We start from the raw sequence: 16320 nt of genomic DNA on the forward strand, positions 1-16320 counted from the left end.
TTATTTCCAAAATGAGAGAATTGGAGTAGATTTTTAGGATTTCCTCCTTTGACCTCTCCATATTGAGAATTTATGTTTTCAGGTTCTACAAAAACCCCTATATTAAAATGAGAGTATTTCAGGTACCATTTCATGAGTTTTAGCAGAGAATTAAATAGGTCTGTATATGGTTAAGTGCTGTAAAAATAAGTGAACACCTGGTATACCTGGCACAAAGCTAGTGTTTTTATACATGTTGCTTTTTTTAAATCTTCAACATAATGGTATAATACTGGTACAAGTCTCTTTGATGGATAAGCAGAAAGTTTCAGTAACTTGCTCATGGTGACACAGCTAAATCAGTTTCAGATAGGTTCCTCTTCATTATATCTAATACTCTTTTGGTTTAGTCTCTTGCTCGTGTTATTCTCTGTTCTAGTTTATTTCAGAATTACAGTTGTGCCCACTTCAGACCCATTTTCCCAGCTGTTACAAGAGTGATCTGATGTGCAAAGCAGACCAAGGTGGTCTTTATGAAAACCTTTCACAGATTTTGCATTTTTATAACACAAAGCCCAAAACCTCCTGTATATTTTAACATGACTTCTGTTATCTTCCTTAACTTGATCCTTGACCACCTTCCAGTTTCAGCCTCTTTGTCTCCCCTCGGGGAATTACTCAAATCTCAGAACACATAATCCAGTTTTATGCTTTTGATGTTTTTCTTATCTTTTTCAGATATGCTTATATTTTAAGTGGCTAATTTTTTTTTTTTTTTAAGACTCAACTCAATGTTGATAATTAGAACCCAAAGTTACCACTTCTTCCAGGGAATCCTTCACTCATGAAGCATTCCACTGTGATCCTGTGGCATTTATAATATTTATATTGTATTGTTAATTATTTTGACCTTTTCTGCCCCTTTTCTCTCTTATTAGAATCTAAGTTCATAGAGTCTTCCTAGAGCTTGTTCTGGGCTTAATGAGTGCTAAACACAATAATTGAACTAGTGAAGGAATTGAGATTTGGAATAAGGATTAGTTTTTCATATTTTGGTGTTATTAGGAAAACAGCTAATTGTGAGATTCTCATTTGAGTAGATATGAAGTTTTCAGTGGAAACGAGCTATGTATATTGTGTTTACTTATTTTTATGGATTTCAAAAGTTAGCTATTTTATGATGCCGATTGAAATTTTAATTATATGGTAAAATATACGTAAAAAATGTACTATTTTAAGCATTTTAAAATTATATTTTTTGGTATTAAGTACATTCATATTGTTGTGTGACCATCATCAGCATTCACCTGCAGAACTTGTTCATGTTCCTGCACTGAAATTGTGTACCCATAAAACAATAACTCTCCATATCCTCTTCCCCCCAGCCTCCTGACAACCACCATTCCACTTTCTGTCTCTATGAATTTGACTACTGTAGGTACCTTACATAAGGGGAATAATAAAATTTGTCTTTTTGTATCTGGCTTATTTTGGTTAGCATAATGTCTCCAAGGTTCATCTATGTTGTATAGCATGTATAAGAATTTTGTTACTTTTTAAGGCTGAATAAGATCCATTTTATGTCTGAACCACATTTTGTTCACCCGTTTATCTGTTGATGGACAACTTGGGTCGCTCACATCTTTTAGGCTCTTGTGAGTAATGCACTATGAACACGGGTATATAAATATTTGAGACCCTGCTTAACACTTTTGAGTGTATACTTAGAAATGGAATTTTTGAGTCATATGGTAAGTTTAATTTTTTGAGGAACCACCATACTTTTTTCCACAGTGGCTGTGCTGTTTCATATTCCCATAAGGAATGCTCAGGGGTTCCAGTTTTTCTCCATCTTCACCAGTACTTGGTATTTTCTTCCTCCCCCCCCCTTTTTTTTTAAGATTTATTTATTTATTTATTCATGATAGAAAGATAGAGAGGCAGAGACACAGGCAGAGGAAGAAGCAGGTTCCATGCCGGGAATCCGACGCGGGACTCGACTCCGGGTCCCCAGGATTGCGCCCTGGGCCAAAGGCAGGCGCCAAACCACTGAGCCACCCGGGGATCCCCTCTTTTTTTTAAATAGCCATCCAAATGACTGATGTAGGATTTCTATGTTTTTTAATGATTTAGTTGTATCTTTAGATTCTTAATATTTGACTACCTCTTGCTCAGGAACCAAAACCTTTCAATTTTCCCATGGAACCATTCTTCTTATAATCCAGAATCTGTATTCTTTAACCTGTTTTAAATATGCTTTATTTTTCCAATAATTTTTTTTTATTTTTTTCAAGTTATCTTTCTAACTTCTTTAGTCTTTCTATTCCCGCACTAAGTACTGATTTTAATAATTATTTATTTAAACACATTTTGAAGTCTGTGAACCTTATTCTGGGAAATATTCCAAAGTGATATTTTGTTGAGATTATTAGAGTAGGATTCAGAACACTTGAATGTTTACTAACTAGTTTTGTGACTAGTAAATCAATCATCTCATAAGGCTTAGTTTTATTTATCAAATAAGTTGGATTAGATTGAATTACATTTTATTGAGGACCTTCTATGTTCAAGTTAGTCCTGATTAGGTAAGCATTTTGAGCATGTAAAGAGGAATGGCATAAGCTAGTTCTTGAAAGCCAAAATAATGGGTCCCTAGGGATCTTCTAAGTCTGAAGTTCTTTTATTTTAATAAATGAAAAAAAATTATGGTTTTGCTTGCAGTTACCGTGAAATGGGGAAAGGAAAAATTTGAAGGTGTAGAATTGAACACTGATGAACCTCCAATGGTGTTTAAGGCTCAGCTTTTTGCACTGACTGGAGTCCAACCGGCCAGACAGAAAGTTATGGTGAAAGGAGGAACATTGAAGGTAAAATGTAGTCCAAATTTTTATTATATACTACTATATAATTAGTGGAAACAAACACCAAAAAGTGTGTCACTTGAGATGTTTTTTTAATTTGGCTAGAGTAGATAGTCTGAATTTATAACTGTCTTATTCATGTTAGTGTAGGAAGGAACATTGTAGCCATTTCAAAACACTGTATTATAAAAGCATCATTAAACTTTTCATTTTAAAATGCATTGTATCCAGTGAATATTCCTAGGCGTCAAAAGAGTAAGGAACTTCCCATTTGTCTCTGTTTGGAATTTTTTCCTGTGTGTTAAAAGTATTTTATTTTGTTTAGATTAATACAAAAATCTATCTATCTATCTCCTTAGTAGTTTTCTTTTATGGAGTGAAGAAAATATTCTGTTAAAACATGGAACAATATGGTAGATTAAAAAAAGACTTTAAAAAAAAAGACTATAAAAGGTATTTCTTTACATTCATTTGAATATTCAAATTCAAAATATTTCAACATCTTTACCAAAGCACTGGCTCTGGAATACTGGAAAACTGTTAATTTTTTCTTTTAGCCTGTTTAATATTCTATGCATTAAAAAAGAGCTATTGCTTAGGAATAATCACTGTTTAAAACCTGTTTGGAAGTGGGATAAAAAATTTTTGTTTAAAAAGAGAGAACATTACTTTTCCTTTAGTTCCATGGAATGGTCACATCAACTACAGGTAGGAATCTAAGCTTACTGGCATCATTGGTGACAGGCCACAAAAAGATGCAAGCATTATTGTTGTTTGTAATACGGTAGAAGTATAGTTTAAAAAAATATTATCCTCAAGAGTTAGATATGAAATGCCAAAGAGCAGTTGTTAGCTTTAGAGATATGGCTTGGTTGCCCCTCAGCTGGGCAGTAAAACTAATGTTGGTGAAGAACACATTGTTTCCCCTCCAAGGTGCAATATGAGTGTTCAGTCATTCGAAACTTGATAGCCCAATTTGTGATGAGCTGTATATTGGTGGTGTACTATGGAGAATTACAGAAAGATGGCAATTAAATGAAACTGACTACTAAATAGCTATCACTTAATGAATAATTATTCTGTGCCAGACTTTTATTTTCATTAATTCCCAATTGTATGTATTCTTAAAATGAGGAGAGTAAATAAATATATTTTATGATTTCATAAATGAGAAAACTTAGCATCAGAGATTTAGGTAACCTGTAGCAAGGCACCAGAAGAGCATGCAATATACAAATTAAGCAGATCTCAGTTCATTTTTCATTTTTGTGTACCCTCAGATAAGTAAGTGATCTGAGTGAGCATATATAGTTATCATTTCTTACGATTAGTAGTAATGGCCCTTAAACTGAGAAGGACATTTAGGAAGTTACTGTTGCACTTTGAAGCAAGATGTCCAAAGAAATAATTAGTGGCACCACCAAAGAGGAGGATATTGGGTGCCTGGCATCATCTATATAAAGGAAGGAATACTACGGAAATGACATCCTGTGAAGGGAGAGAGCTTAGCTGCAGTATTTCAAGATACCTGTGGGCTAATCATGACATTAAAAATTGTTTCAATTGAAACAATTGAAAAAGTATTTAATTGCTTAATGTGAAATTTAAGACTTGAAAAACGTTTGTGGACTTAAAAGTTATTAAGGGTTAGTTTGCCTCTGGTAGTCCTAGTATAATTTTTAATAGCACTTTCATTCTCAAGAATCTCCTGCTTTGGACAATAAATTATATAATTCTAATTATGTAGACCTATTTCACAAGTTACTCTTCATTCCTGTCACATAAGCTGATTATTAGCTTTGTTGGTTCCATACATATAACAAATATGCAAAAAGTTAGTATCTGTCATCATTCAGGTGTTTTTTAGTCTTTTTGGTACTGTCACGTTGTCTTTTAGATTGTCTTGTAGTTTAGGCTTTTGTTAGACTTACCAGCTTTAAGACTCCATTTGAAAAAATACTTTTGATTATAGTAATCTTAAGTAAAATCTGCCTACAGAAAAAATTTATTCTGTTTTGGAGTAGTTTAAAATTAATTGATTATTAGAATATGTTCAATTTATACAGGAGTTAAATGTTTTTCATTTGTTTTTAAAACAGGATGATGATTGGGGAAACCTCAAAATAAAAAATGTAAGTATTATAAGAGCCCTTGTTACAATTCAGTTTCATTCTTTTTTTCTTTTTTTTAGCATTTTATTTATCTGACAGCACAAGCAGGGGGAGCAGGAGAGGGAGAAGCAGGCCCTCCACTGAGCAGGGACCCCGATGTGGGGCTTGATCCCAGGACCCTGGGATCACAACTTGAGCCAAAGGCAGATGCTAACTGAGCCACCTAGGCGCCCTATAATTCAGTTTCTTAATTATTACACACAAATGCATTCCAAATGCTTTTTTTTCCATATATATATATATATCCAGTTGTTTCATTGGTATCTATTGAAAATACTTTCCTTTTCCCATTGACTTACTTTAGAGTCTTTCTTGAAAATCCATTATATGTAGGTTTATTTTTGGACTCCTATTTCATTGATATATTTGATTATAACTTATGCTGGTACCCATGGTCTTAGTTATTAAAGCTTTATAGTAAGTCTTCAAATAACATAGTATAGGTTCTCCAACTTCTGCAAGAATATTGTAGCTGTTTTAGCTCCTTTGCATTTCCTTATAACCAGAATAAGTCTGTCAGTTTTTACAAATGGACTCCTGGAATTATGAGATTGTATTGTTTGGTTAGTTTGGGGAAAATGGGCATCTTAACAGTATTGAGTATTAAAATCCTTAAATATGATGTACTCTATTTAGGTCTTGATTTCTCTTAGCTGGGTTTTGTAGCTTATTAGTGTAGGATCTCTGTGGTTTTTGTTAGATTCTCTGAACTTAAGATTTCAGGCTGTTGAAAATGATATTTAAAAAAATTTTTGTTTTCCAGTGTTTATGGGTAGATTATAAAAATGTAGTTTATTTTCATCTTGTGACCTTGCTAAATTCACTTAATAGTTTCATTAGTTATTTTTTAGATTCCATTGGGCATTTTTTATGTACATGATCTTGTTATTTGCATTTGCAGATTTTAGAAGAATTTTTCTTCTTCCTTTTCAATCTTTATGACTTCTGTTTCTTTTTATTGCCTTAATTCCCTGGGCTAGGACTTCTAATATAGTGTTGAATAGAAAGTGGTGAGAATGGGCATCTTTGTCTTATCCTAGCTTGTTCACTAAGACCTTTTAAATTATGAATGGCTGTTGAATTTTATTAAGAAGATCATATGATTTTCTTACTTTATTCTGATAATCTGGTTAGTCTCAATTTTTTTTAAAGATTTTATTTATTCATGAGAGACACACACAGAGAGAGAGAGAGAGGCAGAGACATAGATAGAGGGAGAAGCAGGCTCTATGCAGGAAGCCCGATGTGGAACTCGATCCTGGGACTCCAGGATCACGCCCTAAGCCAAAGGCAGACGCTTAACTGCTGAGCCACCCAGGTGTCCCAGTCTCATTAATTTTTAATTGTTAAACATTGTATTTCTGGGATGTGCAGCTCTCAAGGTTTTTGGTTTTTGCAGGCCCATTTATATTCCTAAAGATTACTATTTTTAAACCCCGAAGAGTTTCATCTATATGTTATATCTATTGATATTTATCCTATTAGAAATTAAAACTGGAATTAAAAAACCTATTTATTTAGAAATAACAATGACAAACCAGTTACATGTTAATTTTATATTTTTAAATGTTTTCCAAAAAATATTGTGAAGGACTGGCAGTGTTCTGTATTTTCACAAATCTCTTGAAAACCTAGCTTCTATTAAAGAAGATATTTGAATTCTCATATTTGTCTTTGCATTCAATCTGTTGTAATATGCTGTTTTAGTTGAGGTACATACAAGAAATATGCCTTCACACAGTTAAATAGTTGGGAATGGGAGACATCTTTTTGGATAAAATTGTAAACATCCTTCTTTCATAGTACACTCAAACTCAACATATACTAGCTTATTATTGGTTAGTTTGTGGTAGAAATCACATCAGTGACCTTTGTACATGAAAATCTATTTGTAACTGGAAAGATAAGTACATAATGACAGATATAAAATGCTAATTTTCACTTGAAAGCTCTAATTTTGTCATTGGCAATTAACTATATATAGTCAGTTGTTTTTCTTAAGGCAGCAGACTCCATTTATTTTTGAGAAAATGTTGGCTAAATATTTGAGTATAAAAACCCATAATTTGTAGTAGTTTTAAGTAAAGATAATAGTCATTGAAAAAGCAACTAGTCCACTTTGCAACTCAGACATTTACACAAGCTTATCCTGAAGAAAATGATCATACTTTGGTATGCAGATGTGTTATTTCTATAGACACACACACACATACACACACACTTTTTTTTTTTAGAGGGATGGAGGTAGGGGCAGAGAGGAGAGAGTAAGAGAGAGAATCTTAAGCAGACTGCCCAGCAGGAGCCTGACGCACGTCTCAGTCTCACCATCCTGAGATCATGACCCGGGCCGAAATCAAGAGTTAGACAGTTTGACTGAGCTACCCAGGCGCCCCACTGATAGTTTTTTAAGAGACTTTTTTTTTTTTAAGATTTTATTTATTTGAGAGAGTGAGTAAATGAGAGCACGAGTAGCAGAGGGAGAGGGAAAAGCAGGACTCCCCTCGGAGCAGGGAGCCCCATGTAGAACTAAATCTAAGGACTCTGGGTTCATGACCTGAGCCCAAGGCAGATGCTTACCCAACTGAGCCACCTAGGGCCCCATAGACTTTATTTTTCAGAACAGTTTTAGGATCACAGCAAAAACTGAGTGGAAGAAACAGAGCTTTCCTATATATCCTCTACCCCACACATGCAGAGCTTCCTCCATTGCCAGCATCCCCTACCAGGATGGCACATTTGTTATAATTGATGAACTTACATTGACACATCATTGTTGCCCAGTGTAAACCAGTCCATGGTTTACATTAGGATTCACTCTTGGTATTGTACATTCTGTGGGTTTGGACAAATGTATGAAGACCTACAATGATGTATTCACCATTAAAGTGTCAAACAGAGGAGTCTTATTGGCCCCAAAATTCTGTATGCTCTGCTTATTCATCCCTTGAACCCCCTGAAAACCATCGATATTTTTACTGTATTCATTGTTTTCACCTCTTTCCAGAATGTCATGTAATTGAAATCCTACAGTATATGTCCTTTTCAGATTCACTTTTCCTTTTCTTTTTAAAAATTTTTTAAAAAAGATTTTATTTATTTATTCATGAGAGACAGACCAAAAGAAAAGAGAAAAGAAAACAAAAGAAAAGAAAAGAAAGAGGGCAGCCCCGGTGGCCCAGTGGTTTAGCGCCGCCTTCAGCCCAGGGTGTGATCCTGGAGACCCAGGATTGAGTCCCACATCAGAGTGGAGCCTGCTTCTCCCTCTGCCTGTGTCTCTGCCTCTCTCTCTCTGTGTCTGCCATGAATAAATAAATAAAATCTTTGAAAAAGAAAGAAAAGAAAAAAAAAAAAAGCAGAGACATAGGTAAAGGGAGAAGTGGGTTCCCCACAGGGAGCCCGATGCGGGACCGGATCCTGGAATCTGGGATCACGCCCAGAGCGGAAGACAGACGTTTAACCACTGAGCCACCCAGGTGTCCCTAGATTGACTTTTTTTTACTTAGTATGCATCTAAGTTCTCCCATGTCTTTTATTTATTTATTTGAAAGATTTTATTTATTTATTCATGAGAGACCCGGTGGGGGGGCGGGGGCGGGCCAGAGACACAGGCAAAGGGAGAAGCAGGCTTCATGCAGGGAGCCTGACATGGGACTTGATCCCGGGTCTCCAGGATCACACCCTGGGCTGAAGGCGGCACTAAACCCCTGAGCCACTCGGCCTGCCCCCCTCCATCTCTTTTAAATGGCTTTAGTAGTAGTTCAGTTCTTTTTAGTGCTGAATATAGTCCATTTTCTGGATGTACCACAGTTTATTCAAATACCTACCAAAGGAGATCTTGGTAGGATCTTGAAGGACAAGTAAGTTTTTCTTTTTTTTTTTTTAACGAGTGCTTCCTATTTCATTACAAATTCTGTTGATTTCAACAGAATATCAAAAAGAAATGTATTCAAAGGTTGAGATTTAAGAAAATTAATAATTTTTAACAGTTCATTTGATTGCATTACTTTGCTATCAGAGTTCAATATTGTTAATATTTTTGGCCTCTAGTGATTTACCACCATTAGTGCAGATGTCAGCACAGTGAAAAAGGGACAATCACATTTTAGTATTATGAAAATAGTTTTCATCTTGTTCGCTCTGTGAAAGAATTTCAGAGATCAGTAGTGGTCCACAAACACTTTGAGAACTGGGACAATCCCCTTGAAAAAAAAAAAATCCCCTTGAGTCATGATTTATTTATCTCATTTATGTATTGCTAGATTGAATTTTTACCTTTTTTAAAAAAAGGTAATTTGTATATATATTCTTGAGGGATATTAGTATTTTTATTTGGGGACATATTACCCTCTCTTCTCTGAATGAGTTTGTGTAAAATTGGTATTATTTCTGTAAATACTTGAAATAATTTACCAGTGAATTTTATCTGGACCTGGATTTTCTTTATGGGAATTTGACTGATAATTCAATTTCTTTAATAGATACAAAGTATTTAGATGTTTTTATTTTTTAAAAAATATTTTTATTTTATTTTATTTATTTATTCATGAGACAGAGAGAGAAAGGGAGAGACACAGGCAGAGAGAGAAGCAGGCTCCTCACATGGAGCCTGATGTGGGACTCGATTCCAGGACTCCAGGGTCATGCCCTGAGCCAAGGCAGATGCTCAACCGCTGAGCCACACAGGCATCCCGATTTTATTTTTGTTTTTGTTTTTTTTTAAAGATTGTATTTATTCATGAGAGAGACAGAGAGAGAGGCAGGGACACAGGCAGAGGGAGAAGCAGGCTCCATGCAGGGAGCCTGACATGGGACTCGATCCAGGGTCTCCAGGATCATGCTCTGGGCTGAAGGCGGCGCTAAACCGCTGGGCCACCTGGGCTTTCCTGATTTTCTGTCTTTTAATGTCAGTTTTGACGAGTTTTCTCTTTTGAGAAAATTTGTTTAAATATATTGAATTTATTGGCATAAAATTGTTCATAATATCCAAGATATTCTTTTTTTTTTTTTTTTAAGATTTTATCTATTTATTCATGAGAGACAGAGAGAGAGCCAGAGACATAGGCAGAGGGACAAGCAGGCTCCATGCAGGGAGCCCGATGTGGGACTCAATCGAGGCATTCCAAGATCACGCTCTGAGCCGAAGGCAGACGCTCAATTGCTGAGCCACCAAGACATCCCCAAGATACTCTTTAAAATTCTTTTTATGTTGCCTTTATTTGTTGATGTTCTCCCGCTACCACCCCCCCCCCCTTTATTCCCAATAGTGTTATGTCTTTGGTGTTTTGTTTTGTTTTTGGTCAGTATTTATCTATTAAGAATTTATCGGTATCCCTGGGTGGCTCAGTGGTTGGGTGTCTGCCTTCAGCCCAGGATGTGATCCTGGAGTCCTGGGATCAAGTCCTGCATCGGGCTCCCTGCATGGAGCCTGCTTCTCCCTCTGCCTGTGTCTCTGCCTCTCTGTGTGTGTATCAAAAATAAATAAATAAAATCTTAAAAAAAAAAAAGAATTTATCAATTAGTCTTTTCAACTTTTTACTTTGTTGACTTTATATATTACCCATTTTCTATTTTACGGATACTTACTCTAAATTATTTCCTCTTTTTCTGCCTTGGGTATAAATTGCTTCATTTTCTTGCTTTTTAATGTGTGTACTTAAATCATGATTTTTTTTTTTACTTTTCTTTCCTTATGTAGACACTTAAAATTATTATTTTCTCTTTAATCATTTGTAGTTGTGTCCACAAGTTTTGATATGCTGTGTTTTTATTATGCAGTTAAATATTTTATTTATGTTGTGATTTTTTTGTTTGTTTTTTTGACCCATGGATTGTTTAGAACTATGTTATTATTATTTGGGGCTTTTAGTAATATATTTCTGTTCTTTATTTCTAATTTGATTCTGTTGTGGTCTCATAACATACCAATATTATTTTGGTCCTCTGACATTTATTAACTCCTTTTTATGGACTGTATATGGCTCAGAAAGCCTGAAGTATTTATTATATGGTCTTAATAAGAAAAGTTTGCTGACTCTTGGAATAAAGAGTCTTAAGATGATGTCTTTGAACTGCTGCTCTAGGATTTATATTATGTATCTTTAACTTATCATCCTCTGCCTTAAATAACAAATGACTTCAGGTATAGGATAAGATTATTAAAATAGTATACTTCCATTTCCCTGGTCCTTGGTGCTATTGTCGTATAGTTTACTTTCACGTGTTAGAAATCTTATACTAGGTTCCTATTTTTGCTTTACATAGTCATTTAAAGAGATTAAAAATGTTTGCAACTCATTATTACTATTTTTGGGATTCTTCCTTTGGATCAAATATAAAATTTTCATCAGATATCATTTTCTTCCTTCCCTTCCCTTCCCTCTCCCTTCCCTCTCCCTTCCCTCTCCCTTCCCTCTCCCTTCCCTCCTCCCTTCCCTCCTCCCTTCCCTCCTCCCTTCCCTCCTCCCTTCCCTCCCTCCCTTCCTTCCTTCCTTTCTTTTTTTTTTTTAATTTTTTTTCTTAAGATTTTTATTATTTATTCGTGAGAGGCAGAGACACAGGCAGAGGGAGAAGCAGGCTCCGTGCAGGGAGCCCGACGTGGGACTCGATCCCAGGTCTCCAGGATCAGGCCTTGGGCTGAAGGCAGGCTCTTAACCGCTGAGCCACCCAGGCGTCCGCTTCCTTCCTTTCTTTCTCTCTCTCTCTCTCTCTCTCTTTATTGAGAGACACACAGAGAGAGGCAGAGACATAGGCAGAGAGAGAAGCAGACTCCAGCCTGATGTGGGGACTCAATCCCCAGACCCAGGATCATGCCCTGAACCAAAGGCAGTGGCTTAACTGCTGAGCGACCCAGGTGTCCCAGATAACATTTTCTTTTGCCTAGAGAATTTATACATTTCTTGCAGAGCATATCTGTGAATTTTCTCTGCTTGTGTTTTTCTGCAAAGCTCTTTATTTCACCTTTATTTTTGAGAAACATTTTTGATAGATATAGAATTCTAGATTAATACTTTTTCTTTCAATACATGAAAAATGTCTTCAGATTTGCATAGTTGTCATTCTTTGTTGCTTTGCACATAATGTATCCTGTTTCTCTTGATGCTTTTGAGATTTTTCTCATTGTTGCTTTTAAGCAATTTAACTATGTTTTGGAGAGGTTTTCTTTGTGTTTATTCTGTTTGAACTTCTTAGATTTGTGTGTTTACAGTTTTTCTTAAATTTGGAAAAATTTTAGCTATTATGTTTATTGTGTGCCCTCTCTTTTGAGACTACAATTACATATGTTGGGTAGTTTCGCTCATTGTAGAATTTTTGTCCCTTTTATTTGTGGTTGTGTGTGTGTGTCTGTATGTATCTGTTCATCTGTTGATGGATATTTGTGTTTCTACTTTTTGATTATTATGAACAGAACTGCTGGGAACCTTCATATTTGTAGATGCATGTTTTTATTTTTCTTGAGTAAATAACCTGTGAGTGAAATTGCTGGGTCATATGGTTAAGTATATGTTTAACTTTGTAAGAAACTGCCAAATATACTTTTCAAAGTGGTTGTTAAGCCATTCTACATTCTTATGAACAGTATACGATAGTTCTAATTGTTCTATTACCATCACAACATTTGATTGTTGTTAGTCATTTTTCTTTTAGCCATTCTAGTGGGTGTGTAGTGATACTTTCTTGTGGTTTTAGTTTACATTTATCTGATGACCGATGATATTGAACACTTTTCCGAGCTTATTGGCAACTTCTTTATCTTCTTTTTGTGAAACACCGATTCAGATCTTTACCTATTTTTATTTTTATTTATTTATTTTTAAGATTTTATTTATTTATTCATGAAAGACACAGAGAGAGAGGCAGAGACACAGGCAGAGGCAGAGGGAGAAGCAGGTTCCATGCAGGGAGCCCAATGTGGGACTCTATCCCAGCTTTCCAGGATCACACCCTGGACTGAAGACAGACGCTTAACCGCTGAGCCACCCAGGCGACCCAGGCGTACCTATTTTTAATTGGATTATTTTCTTAATTGCATTTAATTGCATATAAAGAATATATACTGGAATCAAGTCTTTTGTGGGATATATGTGCCATGATATTTTCTCTCAGTTTTTGGTTTTTTAGTCTTTTTAATATGTTTTGTTGAGTAGAAGTTTTAAATTTTGTTGAAGTATAATCAGTTTCTTTAATGGTTTTGACTATTTGCATCCCATTTAGGAAATCTTTGCTTGTGTCAAGGTCCCAAGAGACTTTCTGTTTTCTAAAACTTTTACAAATTTTAGCTTTTATATTTAGGTATATCATCTGTTTTGAGTAGACTCTTATATTTGTTGTTAAGTAATGATTGAGGTTTATTTCTTTTCCTATGAGTATTCAGTTGTGTGAGCACATGTAAGTGTATTTCTGGATTCTGTTCTCTCCTGTTGATTTGTATATGTACCTTTACACCAGTCCCCAGTCCCCACTGTCTTGATTATTCAAGACTTGAAATCAAGTAGTATGAGTCTGATTGTTCTTTTTCAAAACTGTTGGCTATTTTAAGATCTTTGCGTGTCCTTTGCACATTTTAGATTCTGCTTATTATTATTATTTTAAAGATTTTATTTATTTATTCAGGAAAGACACAGAGAGAGAGAGGCAGAGACACAGGCAGAGGGAGAAGCAGGCTCCATGCAGGGAGCCTGACGTGGGACTTGATCCTGTGTCTCCAGGATCATGCTCCGGGCTGAAGGTGGTGCTAAACCGCTGAGCCACCTGGACCACCCTCTGCTTATTATTTTCTACAAAAGAATCTGCTGGGATTTTGATTAGAATTACACTGATACTATATATCAAATTGGGACATCTTTTTTTTAATTTTGAAAAATTTTATTATTTTGAGAGAGAGAGAGAGCTTGAGTGCATGAGTGGGGGGTGTGTGTGTGAGGAGAGAGAGAATCTTAAGTTTTCACACTTACTGAGGAGCATGATGCAGGGCTTAATTTCATAGCCCTGAGATTATGACATGAGCCAAAATCAAGAGTCGGATCCTTAACTGACTGAGCCATGTAGGCACCTCCAAATTGGGGCATCTTTAGTATATGTGCTGCCAAAGTGAGCACCCAAATTGGGACATCTTAATATTGAGTTTTCTAGGGGTGCCTGAGTGGCTTAGTCAGTTAAACATCTGACTCTTGATTTCAGCTCAGGTGATGGTTTCAAGGTTGTGTGAGCCCCGCATTGTGATCAATGCTGGGTATAGAGCCTGCTAGGGATTCTCTCCCTCTCCCCCTCCTCCTCCCCTGTTCTCTCTGTCCCTGAAAAAAAAAATACAGAGTCTTCTAGTTTATAAGCATGGCATATACTTCTTCATTATTTAGATCTTAAAATTTCTCACAACTGTTTATTTTCTTTTTTTAAAAAAGATTTTACTTATTTCTTTATTAGAGAGAGAGAGAGAGAGTGCGCGTGCACACACGAGTAGAGGGTAGAGGGAAAGGGAGAAGTAGACTCCTTACTGAGCAGGGAGCCCAGTGCTCCCAGGACTGAGATCATAACCTGAGCCAAAGTCAGATGCTTAACCAAGTGAGCCACCCAGGCGCCCTATTTTCTTTTCTTTTTTTTTTTTTTTTTTTAAAGATTTTATTTATTTATTCATGAGAGAGAGAGAGCCAGAGACACAGGCAGAGGGAGGAGCAGGCCCCATGCAGGGAGACCCGATGTGGGGCTCGGGTCTCCAGGATCTGGCCGAGTGCTGAAGGTGGCGCTAAACCCCTGAGCCACCCTGGCTGCCCTGTTTTCTTTTTTTTAAAGAGATTTATTTATTTATTTAAAAGACAGCATGCATGTGGAGGGAGGGGCAAAGGGAGAGAATCTTTAAGTGGACTCCCTGCAGAGCATGAAGCCCAGTATGGGGCTTCATCTCATGCATGATCCATGAAATCATGACCTGAGCTGGAACCAAGAGTTGGATGCTCAACTGACTGAGGCACCCAGGCACTCCTTATATTTTCAATACTGGATCTTACACATGGTTTTTTTTTTGTTTTTGTTTTTGAAATGTCATTAAATATTTTATGGTATTTGATCCTATCATAAATGGTATTTTTCAAATGTCATTTTGCATTTGTTTATTGTTAACATAAAGAAGTAAAATTCATTATTGTATATTGTTCTTGTATCCTGTGATTTTGCTGATTTTTACATATTAGTGTTTAGGATAATTAAGGTTAGGATATAATCATGTTGCAAATAAGAATGGTTTTATTCTTTCCTTTTCAATAATCTCCATGCCTTTTCTTTCTTCCTTGCTTTATTGCACCAGTTAGGATTTTCAGCACAATGTTGAGAAGTGGTTGATAGTGCATACATCATTGCTTTTTTCCTGATCTTAAGAGAATAGTCTTCAGTTTGGGCTAGAGTTGCTTTATAGATGTTCACCATTAGTTTGAGGAAGTTCTCTATTTGTAGTTTGCTGGGACCTTTTATTCATGAATGGGAGTTGAATTTTTCAAATACTTTTTCCATCTATTGTAATGATCATTTTTAAAATCATTTAATCTGTTAATATGGTGAAATACATTGATTCTTTTGAATAGTAAACCAACCTTAAATTCTTGGGATAAACCGCATTTAGTCATTATGTATTTTTCCTTTTTATATATTGCTGGGTTCTATTTAGTGGTTTTTTTGTTAATGATTGTTGTGTTTATTTTTGTGATAATTACTGGTTTATAGTTTTCTTGACTTGTCTTTGTATGCTTTTGCCATCAGTATAATCCTGTCCATATAAAATGGGTTAGGAAGCATCCCCACCTCTCCTCTTTTCTGAAAGAGACTTTCTTTTTTTCTTTTTTTTTTATTTTAAAGATTTTATTTATTTATTCATGAGAGATACATGAATCTCTCAGAGAGAGAGAGAGAGAGAGACAGAAGCAGAGGGAGAAGCAGGCTCCGTACAAGGAGCCTGATGTGGGACTCGATCCCTGGTCTCCAGGATCATGCCCTGGGCCAAAGGCAGGAGCTAAACCGCTGAGCCACCCAGGGATCCCCTGAAAGAGACTTTCTTGAAATGGCTCATAGAATTCTCCAGTGATCTTGGAGATTTCTTTGTGGGAAGACTTTTAGTTAGGAATTTAGTATATTTAATAAATGTAGGACTATTCAGGTGTTACATTTTCTTTGATATCTGTTTTGGTAATTAGCGTCTTTTAAAGAATTGGAGCATTTAATGTATAGTTTTAATTGTCGACTTGAGGGGCATAGTACAACCTTAACTATTCCTTAACTCTAGAGTCTCTAGTGTTATTTTCTCTTTTTTTCCCCTGGTATTGGCA

At 35.8% G+C, this 16320-nt stretch overlaps 1 protein-coding gene across 2 annotated transcripts in view; it reads left to right on the plus strand.

Annotated features, from left to right (window-relative positions):
* The window catches only part of USP14 (ubiquitin specific peptidase 14), a 44485-nt gene that overhangs the window by 1567 nt on the left and 26598 nt on the right, over positions 1–16320 (plus strand). For both annotated transcript variants that reach the window (XM_025429362.3, XM_025429363.3), the window contains exons 2-3: positions 2701–2846; positions 4940–4972. In XM_025429362.3, coding sequence (XP_025285147.1) covers positions 2701–2846; positions 4940–4972 — 179 coding nt within the window. The remainder of the gene's footprint in view (positions 1–2700; positions 2847–4939; positions 4973–16320) is intronic.

This window comes from Canis lupus, chromosome 7 (genome assembly GCF_003254725.2).
Source record: "Canis lupus dingo isolate Sandy chromosome 7, ASM325472v2, whole genome shotgun sequence".
In the NCBI taxonomy this organism is placed as follows: Eukaryota; Metazoa; Chordata; class Mammalia; order Carnivora; family Canidae; genus Canis; species Canis lupus.